General features: G+C 36.2%; 1 protein-coding gene and 1 pseudogene across 1 annotated transcript; one reads left to right on the forward strand and one right to left on the reverse strand.

Annotated features, from left to right (window-relative positions):
* Positions 1 to 884: 884 nt before the first annotated feature.
* LOC133879876 (ubiquitin-conjugating enzyme E2 32) lies at positions 885 to 3,774 on the reverse strand. The gene is made up of 5 exons (XM_062318682.1): positions 3,494 to 3,774; positions 2,812 to 2,943; positions 2,625 to 2,709; positions 1,641 to 1,804; positions 885 to 1,530 (listed from the first exon to the last, which is right to left on the reverse strand). Exons 1-5 carry the CDS (start codon positions 3,602 to 3,604, stop codon positions 1,123 to 1,125), a joined length of 900 nt encoding a protein of 299 aa, XP_062174666.1. The 5' UTR covers positions 3,605 to 3,774; the 3' UTR covers positions 885 to 1,122.
* A 2,699-nt stretch (positions 3,775 to 6,473) lies between these two features.
* Positions 6,474 to 9,863, forward strand: LOC133859669 (DELLA protein RGL1-like; annotated as a pseudogene).
* The last annotated feature ends 2,927 nt before the right edge of the window (positions 9,864 to 12,790 follow it).

Here is a 12,790-nt window from a genome sequence, read left to right on the forward strand (position 1 = left end):
GTTGATAAAATTATAGCATACCTTTTAAAATCGGAACAATGTTAGGGATAATCATTTTTTCATCTTTTCATTTTTTCATATTGATGTGACTTTTTTAAATTTACCATTAAATTTGGGATTGATTATTATTAGATTTTGGTTCAATTGTGATTTTAAGTTACATCAAGAGGATAAAAAGATGGTTTATAGCAGCACTCTTAAAATAATTTGTTTTTAAAAATGCATATTTTATCTACAATTTAAAAATGTAATTTTTTTTTTTTTTTTAAAAGCGCACTTTAAAATGTAATATTTTTTACAAATTGGTTTAAAGTCACGCTTAAAGTTTATTTGAGTTTGCAATTTTAAAAAGTTAAATTTAAAAATATTTTAAAATGTAAAATTTGAACATTTGATTTTAAAAAAAAAACAATTAATTGTTTAGTAATATTACAGTTTAACTTTTAAAATTGTACGTATTTTTTTAATAAGAAAAACCCCATTATTTTTGAAAGAACAAAAAATGCAATTTCAAACATTTTATTTTCTACAATTTAAATTTACATTTTTTATTTACAAAATCGCAGTAAGAAACAATACATTGGTCTACGGAAATTGCAGTGCATTTACTCTCAGTGAAGGGGCGAGGGGAAGTTTAGAAACTATTGCCATTCAACATGATAATACGATTCATACAGATACAGAAGAAAAAGGTCATCCATTGATTCAAACGCTGTACCTGCGGGATAGGGGGCATTACGTTTGTAGCAACAGTGGGTTAAGAAAGCACACGAGATCATCTGAAGAACTAGTCTGACCGAGTAGGAGAAAGGATTAGTTAGATTAGAAGCTTCTAGTCCATAGTCATCGATCGGCATTCACACGATAAAACAGCTCACAACACAGATGATACAAGATATGGATGACCATTCTTACAGTTGCAAACAGGTTGCGTATCTGTTTTATTAGTTACAACAACCGGATATATATTAATATATATATCGAGTGAACCATAATATATATAATATATGCAAACTTTGCAAATTAAATGAAAACCTTGACTAAATGAGTAAATGTATACTTTCCAATAACTATACCGCATGGCGTCTTGAATTGTCAAGCCAACTTAAAACAACCACATATCTAAGACCCGTCCGTGAATAGAGCACCATGTCCGCTAGATTTCATGAACTTTTTCAGCAAAAGAACAACAATTGCAATGGTGAGTCCAACAGCAGCCCATGTAAACAACCTATCCGCTTTATGAACCCTCATTTCTGGCTTTTGCAGTAGCTGCTCACTTGAGCCACTGGATGGAATCTCCCTTGATGCCCTAACTCCAGCAGGGCTGGAATCAGCATTTACAGGTACAGGGTCCTCATGCACTTCTCCAACAATCCTGTCAACTACTGGTGGGTTTTGAAGCTCCTCCCCAGCATTTTGAGAATCCTCCTGGGCTTCACCCTCCCTGTTTGTAGGCTGCTCTTTGGGAGCCTGAGAGGAGCCGACTTGAGGAACAGGGGGTGCCTTGCTTAGCATATATTCATGAATCTGTGGTATGGAAATATTCATTACAACAGGATTTGGCAATGATAATAATAATAATAAAGTAAGAACAAAAAAACATGCGAACTGGGAAGAGAACTTAAGTACTACTATACCTCATCAATTAGCTTTAGACGTTCAGCAGTCCCAAATTTTGGGGGTGCATCACGAGACTTGACCGCCAAAGCTTGCCTCTCTTCCTTCTTGTAGTCTAGTGAGCCCAGTGCACCATTTGGGTTGGTGGGCATGAATGCTATTAGTGCAACTAATGCAGTCCGTACTGCCAAAAGCAACACAACATTAGCCAGGTGAGATCCATTGCCAGATTGGGCAATTTTAAAGCTTGAGAAACTCTCATTTATCATGTTGAATGGACCATGTATCCATATACATGTGAACCTAAATCTCTGATTCACCATTGATCATTCAAGTATAGATAGGCAGCAAAAATGATGAAAATGTAGGTTTGACATTGATATATTGCCAGTGGAATCCAATCAAGCACCACACAACGTGAATCAAACGAACAGATACCCATGTATTGATCAATTTTTTTTGATAGGTGCATGTATTGATCAAATTTTAACAGTCTTTTATCTTAAATACCAAAACATGTCCACCTCAGAGCCTAGTCTACTCCTATGAACATGTCAAGAATTATAAAAGAACTAAAAGGTAGAAATAAGAAGACCAAGACAAAGCACTTTATACAGCTCCGTTCCCATGCCATGCAACTAAGACAAAGGCAACGAGACCAATGTATAATTTTCCAAGAAAAACTTGTACATATGTCGAGATTGACGTGGTCATGGACTAAGCAATTCAACTCCAATGTCAGACCAACTGTCATCCTATGAACCTATATATCAAAACCAAGCCACATCGAGTTTCAGGCCTGGATGATCAAGATCAGAGAGAGAGAAAGGGTAAAAAGAAGGCATATGCTAAAGCTGCTTAGCATTTTCATAGCGCATACAAGTTCATAGCATTTTCATTTTCATAAGGCAAACATAGCAATCTAATGAGTTTAGGAATCTGATACTAATCTCTGGACATAATTTTGCACAAACATCAGAAATGCGTTAGAGAATAACATTTACCACTCCATGATGGCTGCCAGTGCTCAGGATGATGATTCGATATGCTTAAGCAAATCTTGGTTTGGGTTTCGAATCGACCATTTGGCTGAACAAACCACAGTATAACTCATTAGCACATCATAATTGCATGATTAAAACAACACTGGGTCCAACCCACTTATAATTTAGGCAGAGAGTAAAGTCTTACAGTCAGCAACATAAATGAAGGCGGCTTAAATGGGTATTCTGCAGGCAACTGGATCCGCCCATGATAGATTCCACCCTCGAATTCAGTATCACAGGGTCCCCTGATCGCAAATTGCCATTCAAATATGTTCTCCTGAAACCAAATACCAAAAGCTTAGACTACTGATAACACAACATTAGTACAAATTAGCCCAAATTGCATACAATACAAATACTTCCACAATTGTACCCACTAGGGTTCCTTTTTTTCTTTCTAATTTTTATTGGGAAGAGGAATCTGGGGTCACTGAAAAAACAAAGAAACCCCAAAAGATTGAAATATCCAATTAAAAAGAAAAATGACCATATAAAACCATCAACAGCTATCTAAACCTACACAAGAATATTATTTTAGATAAAAAAGAAACAATTCTACTACTCTGACTTCAGCTATATGGTTAAAATCGAATAGATTAATACGGTCACTAATTCTCTAATTTCAGCTAATTGCATCGACCTAAATAGAAAAAAAAAAGGTGGAAATTTCATTCCCAATTGGCAATTGCTGCACAGATCCAGTAAACTACATATTTAAGCTAAATCGATTCAAACCCACCAAATCTACAAATTTAATAATTTCATTAATCTAATTAAAATATATCTATATATATTAAAAAAAAATCATTCAAACGCAAAGAAAAAACCTCGAGAGGTAGACTCATGAAATCATCGGACGGATTAGATTGCATCTCCTTGAGCTCCTGTAGGATCCGCTTCACCGCCGGGTTCTTCCGATTGTACTTGTCCTCCGCCATTCGATCCGACCAGCCGACCCACCGCCACCGCCCGATTAAACAGTATCTACGCGATCCCTAAACGTATGCGTATACGTCCACAAAGGACTCTGCAGATTTAAGAGAGAGAGAGAGAGATGGGTTTGTTTTCAACTTTTCATGGTCTCAGAATTTTATTTTATTTTATTTTTTTGTAAGTCGTGGTCTTAGATTTAAGATTTGAAGATATTTGCCCTGGAGCTTACACGTCAATTCAATACGACTTTTCTTACGTGTCGGTTATCTATTGGTGCTTGTGGATCGGTAAAGAAAGTGGAACCGGCTTGGAATTGGAATCATGACCTGCGGACAGATTAGGAGTATGTTTGGTAAGCAAGTGAAGATGACAGAATAGTGAAGAAAAAAATTTTAAGTAAAAAGTAAAAATAATTTGTATAGGAAAGTAAAAATGTTTTGTATTGTAGTGAATTTTTTTATTTAAATAATAATAAAAAATTATTGATGTGATATATAAAGTGAAAAAAGTTATATTATTTTGATGTTGATTGTTTTTTAAAAATGTAATGAAAAAAATTTTGAAAATGTTTTTCCTGACATAGCACCTCTTCAAACACTTGCCAAACATAGCCTAGGATCACTGCTTGCTTCTGTTGCTTAGGAGTAATTCTAATTTTTTTTTTTTTTTTGTTAAATGATGTGACTTTCAAATTACCATTTAATTAAAATTTAATAATAATTTATTATAAATTAAATGGTGATATTAAAATTCACATTATTGTTTTAGGGACGCTAAAAGAATGTCTAGCATTATCCGTTGCTAAATGCTTGCAAAAGTAATAATACAATAAGGAAGACTCATGTCCTCCTTGAGTCCTTTCCAAATTGATGTGACTTTTAAAATCACTACTAGATATGTAATATATAATTATAGAATTTTGATTCAATAGTAATTTTAAATGTTACATCAATTTTGTGAGAATTCAAAAAAGATATAGGTCCTCCTTATACTATTACTCAGCCACTCCTCATTTGAAGAGGTTATCGCACAGCCATTCCATAGGGTTGCCGCCCTCCCTTGCGGGGGTGGAGGGCACTGGGCACCCCTTTAGCTCTCTCCATCTGTATATATATTTCCAAATTTTAATTGTTTTAGGTTGATTATTGAGTGTGTTAGAGTCTATTAGCGAATTTATGAAATACTGATATCAACATGTGATTGGAGGGGGGTTAAAACAATCACATCCTTATTGTCATCATTTTAATGATCTAATTGTCTAATCTGTCAAAATAAGCTTATTCTTTTTTTCTTTTGTTATTTTAACACTAAATTCCAAGTATTGAACAACCTTCAACCCAAGTAGTAGATGAGTCAGGGATTGAAATCGCATCAATAATTAATGTAAGGAATTCGTATTTAGGAAGGGAGTTGATTTTCTGGGTTGATTTTCGTCGGGAGGGAGGTTCCTCCCTCCCTCCCCCGGTGGTGTTGCCTCCTAGCCCTTCTAGGGCTATGAAGTTTTTTTTTTTTTTTTTTGGTGTGTACCAGTGGAAGTAGATTTCTCCCAACCATTAGGGCTGTAGAGCTTTTGTTGCCCCCTGTAGATTCAGTGGTGGCTGTTCTTCTCCGAGTCTTTACAAGGATTTGGAGTTTTTGTGTTGGTTTTTCTTCTTCTCGTTCTCTGACAAGAGGTTCATCTTGAGACGTCCGGTAGGGAGTCGTTGTTATCGTTCGTGTCACCGATGGAGGGTTTTGGTCGGACTTCATCTTTTCATCTATTTTTTTACGCCAGATCTGTGCTTTTCCATTGGCTTCTGAGAGACACGCGCCACTCAGATGGGTCCACTGTCGTCTTCTGGTCCTGCCGTTGTTTGCATCGGCAGTGTGGGTTACTGGTGACCGACGCGTGGCGGTCACGAGCCAGGGAGGTCTTCTTCTAGAGCAGCATGTGACGGTCATGCTCCGCCTTTTTTTCGTCGTGCAAAGGTGGCACCCAGAGGCTGACCTGCTGTTTGGTAGCTTCGAGGGTGGCGCGTGTCATACACGTGCCGGCCTTCGGCGATGACAGTGCCCCTACTGCCTACTTAGGTTGATTTTTCTGTTAGATGTGTTTGTGTATTCCTTTGTTATTAAATACAGTCTGCCTATGTATGGCTTAAATTTTATTAGAATTTTTCATTGTAAGGGAGGCTTAAATGTAATTCTAGTGAGATTTGTAATTCTACCTAGGCAACTGTTTTTTAAGTCAGATACTTCTGTCTTAGAGTGTTGGGGGGGGGGGGGGGGGGGTCTGTCCCTCATTTCTCAACTTGTACGCCTTCGGGCTTTTCAGAATCAATGATATTTGTTAAAACAAATAAAAAAAAAATGGAGGGGAGTTGGATAATCAATTTGTACATGTTCAATCTTGTCATGAAATAGAAAACAGACAACCAAATAAACATTATCGCAACAATCATTATACAACAAGAACTAGGAAACCGTCAACAATGAACAAAAAGGGACAAAGAGATCATGCAAAAACTGTCTTTTATTCCTGTGTATTACATTTTGTCTGTTACATTATCTTTCTTGCTTGTTTAATTACTATTCTATGTTCTTTTAGTCCTTGTTCGATTATTCCTTTCTTTAATGAGCATAATATGTTTGGAATCCAACTCTTGCTTAATTACTGCTCAATTTTTACTTATAAATCTATACTAAATCAACTGGAGCCATATATGTTTATCCAATTGGCATTTCATATAGTCGAATACAGGAAGCCTTGATAACATCAACACATCAACATCAATGTATGATGTATCTGTACTTGATGATTCTAGGTGTAAGAATTTATCAAATGTTTTCTACTGTTATTTAGATCCCAGATTGTGAGTTTATCCCCATCTTTAGATGGAAAACAGGGTGTTCTCTTTTGAAGAGTTTGGCTTTGATGGAGTTGAAGCTGAATTTAGATGTTATGATAAAGAATGGAAGAAGTGAATGGTGGGAAATACGTCCAGAGGGAATTACAGGAAGGAGCAGAGGATTGGGTTTCTGACTTTGGTTTCTATCAAGAGGGCTTATTAGAGGAAGGATTCCTCTTCTCCAAATATCAACAAGAAGAAGAGCAGCAAGTATCATTCTCAGACAATGGGCTTCTTATTGTCTAACCACCGCTGCAAACATGTCTAGAGGAAATTGGTGAACTCCCAACTCCAGTTCCAAAAGTTGAACCCAAGTAGGAAAAGCGGCAGCCATTTTCATTAGCCTCACTTGAGCTCCTAAACAACTTTAGAAATAGGCTTAAACGGTTGAATGACATGACTTGTGTAGAGGAGGAAGGCCATAAATTGTCAACTGAGGAAATCATAAGGCTTGCTGGAGCAAAGTTCATCCAGTCCTCTTCCCAAACCGTTGATGATCTTTCCATGCTTAGCCATCCTTTTGATTTTTCCTTCTATGGCCTTTCCAATGAAGAGACCAAAGATGTGGAGCTTGCTGGATTCCTTTTTGCTTCTGCTGAGAAAGTAGGATGTCAACAGTTTGACCGTGCAAGCATGCTGCTCAAGGAGTGCGATCGGTGGTCTTCCAATACAGGGGACCCTGTTGGCCGAGTGGTTTACTATTTTTCTAAAGCTCTCCAGGAGAAGATTGGTCGAGAAAAAGGAAGAATCACATCAAATGACTTGGGAAAAAGACAGTCTATTGACGTCGATGAGGCAATGATGAGTTTAAACCCCACCAAGCTTGCATCTCATGAAGACATTCCCTTGTCCCAGGTTGCACAATTTGTTGGAATCCAACCCATTATAGAAAGCATGGCCGAGGTGAGGAAGATTCACATAATTGATCTTGCCGTTCGGAATGGGATGCAATGGACAATCTTGATGCAAGCTGTTGCAACCCGACATGAATGCCCTCTTGAGCTTCTCAAGATTACTGCTGTTGGAACTACTTCAGAACATATAATTGAGCAAACAGGTAAGCAGTTTGCAAGTTTTGCTGAGACAGTGAACTTACCCTTTTCTTTCAAGGTAGTTACGGTATCAGACATGGTGGACCTCATAGAAGATCTTTTTGAGGTAGATGCTGATGAAACAATTGTTGTTGATGCAATCAAATAATAAAATGAAACAAAAGAAAAGGATATGGGCTACTTCGAGAGAGCTGTGAGCTCCAATGGCTACTTCGAGAGAGCCTTGATCTCCAAAACATCCAAAAAAATCTAGGTTTTCATAATATTCAGCATGTTTATTCATTGAGTAGGATTACACTTAAATAGATGACGGCTAGGTCATAAGACATAACCATTAGGTCTAGCCGTCATAACACAATGCAGGAAAATAAACTAAGAAGGAAATAACTAATGGAAAATACATTCCTTATTAAACTAAATACTTAAGGAAATAAAATATGGAGAATTAAACTCCTTATTCCAGCCGGCTTGGGGTTGCTTGGTGGCTACGGTAGTGCCACCTAGCCCTAGGAAAATCTGAATGTATCATCCCTCTCCCCTAACATCTTACTTGTCCCCAAGGAAGAATTCTGGTTTTGCAAAAATTAGTCCCTGCCCTTCCAACCTTGGCTTCATCTCTTCTTCCTCCTTCACATTCTGCTCCAGCATCTCCTTGTCAAAAACATCGCAAAGAACAACCTTTTGAAAATCCTTAAAAGCTGGAAAACTATAAGGCCAGCTTTGGACTTCATTCATCATCTGTATTTAGCATCCTCCCATAGCCAAAATGGATCATCTCCGATAGGTGCAGAATTATGATAGATAAATACTAGGCCAAAAACCTTCTTCCATGGCTCACCAGTTCTGAATTTCGGCACCAAGTCTTGTCCAGCATAGTGAGCAGCCTTGCCAAAAAATGTATGAATTCCAGTAGCAATGACCACGGCTTCTATCTCTCCCTGTTTGCATGTCGAACCTGAATAAACACTATCACCAGGGCCTTCAACACTAATTATATCACCAGGAACGCATTCTGCTTGTACTCTTCAATAGGAACATGTTGTCCATGTTGTCGTTCACTGGTTCTCCCCAAAAGAGCTGCATCCTTAGCCCCAAAGAAAAGTGTTGTGGCAACCGGAGGTTTTGTAGAACCCTCAGCTTTCTTGTTTCTTGTTCGCGTCTCTAACACCGCTTGGGGCTTTGGCATCAACCGGTCACTTTTTGTTGTCGGAGAGGTGCGTGGTGGAGAAAAACTTTCAATTCTTTTCCTGATCTCCTCCATCCGTTTGCTTGCTTCTTCTTTGTACGCAAGGAATTCTGACCGCATCTTGTCTAGCCTCACTCGTTCCTCTTCATTCCAAAAAGACATGGTGATGATGTGGATCGGAGATTGTTGTAGAAAACAATCAACCTTCGCTCTGATACCACTTAATGCAATCAAATAATAAAAAGAAACAAAAGAAAAGGATATGGGCTACTTCGAGAGAGCTGTGATCTCCAATGGCTACTTCGAGAGAGCCTTGATCTCTAAAACAACCAAAAAGGTCTAGGTTTTCATAATATTCAGCATGTTTATTCATTGAGTAGGATTACACTTAAATAGATGACGGCTAGGTCATAAGACATAACCATTAGGTCTAACTGTCATAACACAATGCAGGAAAATAAACTAAGAAGGAAATAACTAATGGAAAATACATTCCTTATTAAACTAAATACTTAAGGAAATAAAATATGGAGAATTAAACTCCTTATTCCAGTCGGCTTGGGGTTGCTTGGTGGCTACGGTAGTGCCACCTAGTCCTAGGAAAATCTGAACGTATCAGCTATCTACTCTAAATACTTCCTGAGGAGCATGATTTCACAGCCAAAGCGGCTGGAATCTATAATGGGAGTGGTCAGAAGTATCAATCCATGTATAATGGTTGTCACTGAAGTTGAGGCAAACCACATTTCACCTGCTTTTGTGAGCCGTTTTATTGAAGCTCTTTTCTTCTTCAGTGCATACTTTGATTGCCTGGAAACTTTTATGAAACGGGATGATCCAAACAGAATGATCATAGAATCAGAATACTTTGGTGAGTGAGTTCGGAGTATAGTGGTAGCAGAGGGAGAAGAAAGGAAGATTCGACATGTAAAGATTGATGTGTGGAGAGCCTTTTTTGGGCTGTTTGGAATGGTGGATACAGAATTAAGCATGTCATCCTTGGATCAAGCATGCCTGGTGGTTAAGAAATTTGATTGTGAGAAGTCTTGCACGCTTGATATGAATGGGAAATGCTTGATTATTGGGTGGAAGGGTACACCAATTCATTCTCTCTATTTGGAAGTTCCTTTTACCATAATAGAAAGGCCCTAGAATTGGTGGATTAGAATTTTTTCAGGACATATTTATTTGATGATTGTAATCGTCAGAGCCGCATCTCACATACTATTGCTTTTTAGAACCCTGTTTTATTTAACTTGACAAAGTGGAAGGTGCTTCTCATGATGATTAAAATCCCACATGCCTATGATGTTTGCTATACTTTCTTGAACTTGTATGAGCATTTTCTTTTGTCATTTTGGAGTAACAATGTAAATGTAACAAATGCTTTTCTTAGATCGTTACAAATGATATTAGAGTAATTTAGTAACACCATGTCGCACTGAGATACTGCATATTAGGGCCCTAACGAGAATGTAATGGATGTGAGTGGGAAAAATTGTGATAATCCAGAAAGTTAATCCCATATTGGGTGGGTAGATTGCTCATATTGAAAAAGTGTAGGGGATGTCAACTCAAGTCCGCATCCCATATGCTAGAGACTCCTAAGATCCTCAATAGAAGACAACCATGCTTGCTAGTGGGTCTACATCTATCTCTTTAACCTAAAACAACAATCTTTGTAATTGTAGGGTTATCACAATTACATAGACGGATTATTGATCAGTCCACGGTCTCAGTAGGTATAAAGATCACTGTCCTTATTATGAGCCTGCTTTTTGAAAAACATGTCTACACGTAATTATAATAACAACTATGATTGGTTTTATAAAAAGAAGTGTGTTTTCTTATAAAGGCATAGCTATAAAAATAAGCACATGCAGCAGAGTAATTTATTCATACATAAAAATTTATTATATTTTTTCTTAGTTGTGTGTTTACTACATATAAGCTTAGTTGTAAGTGCATACATATATTTCGCGTCCCATATCATAAAATATATACATACAAGTACATCCAAAGCAAGAAAACAGTCATAAATATTAATGATTCATATGCCATGTCTTCTTCTTATTATCCCACTTACTCTCTTGGGAGTGCTTCCTGATGGCTTTCTTTGAGGACTGACTTCTCTAATTTATAGCTTATTGAGGACTAACTCTCCTGGGATTGGCTCCTAAGCATGGGCATGGTGCCCAATCTTATTCTTATTCATGTTCTCAACACTAGGGCTAGCTCCTGTGTTGGGGCCTAGCATCCACTTCATTACATATCTTATTATTCATTTAATGCAGCATATATGCATTAAATCTCTTGATGACGATGCATATCATCTTACATTTCATAAATCATAAAGCATCTTAAAACATATAAAAAATTATGTAAATGATCATATTATCTCATAAAATGGCTAAATGCATTTTTTTCTTTTCATAAATTATGCGGTAATTAACAACATTTCATTTCATAAAACATCTATCTTAACATATCACACTAAAGTAAATAATTGTATAAGTTCATAAAATAATCATGCTCAATTTCTAAAAAAAAAATCATATTTAAAAATAGGTATAAAGTCTTGGTAAGTAATTATGCTTACCTCTTCTCTGTAGACCTCTTTATTGGACTCCTGATTTTATTCTTCGATTCTAGTGCTCACTGTAATTTACTGCCCTCGCAAGCGACAATATATTAGTTCTAAATTATTTTTTTAAAATGACAAAATAACGACCTTTTAATATCTCTTCCTATACTATGTCAAAAAATGGACAGCATAATGACATATTTACAAATTGTAAATACCTCGCAAGCATGTCACCGTGGTAGTGCATGCATGGTACTATTTACGTGATAGTATTTATACGATATATTTAGGTTTTATACGATTATCCTAAACATGTTAGATTCTTATTATTTATTTGAGTAGAGTAACATCATTTCTACATCATCACATTATTATTTGGCCTTTAGGACGATAAGATATAATCATTTTATTAAAATATTATGACGTTACTTGGGCATTATAACATCGTTATTATAAAATTCTCAACTTCACTTGGACATTACAACGATGTCATTATAATTTTTTCATAATTAAAATACATATATATATATATATAGATATTGTTGACGTGTGTCGCAAAACGTTTTGAGTTCGTTTGGCCCGACTTTTAGTGTCCCAAAATTTCCCAATTTTTATTTAATTAGACTTCGAAACATATTCCGATTGACCGTAAATTTTACCATGTGTTTCTGATGTGTAAAAGACCATACTGTAATTTTTTCATCGAAAAGTCATTAGAATTGAATTTCAATTTCTAAATCACACACCTTAATTCCTTATAATTACATTTCCGTATTCCTTTACGATATCCAACTTTATTAAGTGTTATTTTCTTCCATAAATCTCAAATATAGCCTTCCAAAAGGCTTTTCTTGTCCGGCCAATTAATAATTTCTCGTTTCAAGAATAAATTAAGACCTTTAAATATAAATGAATATTATTTCCATAAGTATTCCCACACTTCTTTTATAAATATTATTTCATAAATTATCATTAAATAATCCAAAGATTATTATTTAGTCTTAATTTTTCAAATAAAAACTCCTATATTAAGGAGTCAAAATTTGGGGTGTTACAAGATCTTCTTCTCCAATGAAGGTCACACAACCACTCTAATATTTTTTTAAGAAAATTTCTAATTTTTTAAATAATAAGTTAGCTCATACTTATATTTTAAATAATAAGTAAGCTCATACTTATTTTTTAAATAATATGCACACTGAGCGTTCCAATACAGGGATCATATTTTTTAGGAGTATGGAATTTGGGATTCTGCAATACCAAGAGTCCAAGACCAAGCGTTGTTGTTTACTAAAATACTTACATGGAATAAAGCAATCTCAATATTGTACCAAAAAAAAAAAGCAGATTGTCTCTCAACAGTGAATGGTATTGGTTTTGTAGTGTCGGGTTCGTATCAGATTCGCGAGTCGTATCAAAAATTGCCGACTCCAATTTCCTCCATATGTGCTCAATCATACGTCGTAGATTCTTGGTCATTT

Source organism: Alnus glutinosa, chromosome 1 (genome assembly GCF_958979055.1).
Source record: "Alnus glutinosa chromosome 1, dhAlnGlut1.1, whole genome shotgun sequence".
Classification (NCBI taxonomy): domain Eukaryota; kingdom Viridiplantae; phylum Streptophyta; class Magnoliopsida; order Fagales; family Betulaceae; genus Alnus; species Alnus glutinosa.

Excerpts from the sequence above, each read along its gene's own strand:
- LOC133879876 (XM_062318682.1), bottom strand. The coding sequence starts at position 3,604 with ATGGCGGAGGACAAGTACAATCGGAAGAACCCGGCGGTGAAGCGGATC. Across the intron at positions 2,710-2,811 it reads CTTCATTTATGTTGCTGACT|CCAAATGGTCGATTCGAAAC; the intron begins GTAAGACTTTAC and ends TGGTTTGTTCAG. Across the intron at positions 1,805-2,624 it reads CTGGCAGCCATCATGGAGTG|TACGGACTGCATTAGTTGCA; the intron begins GTAAATGTTATT and ends TGCTTTTGGCAG.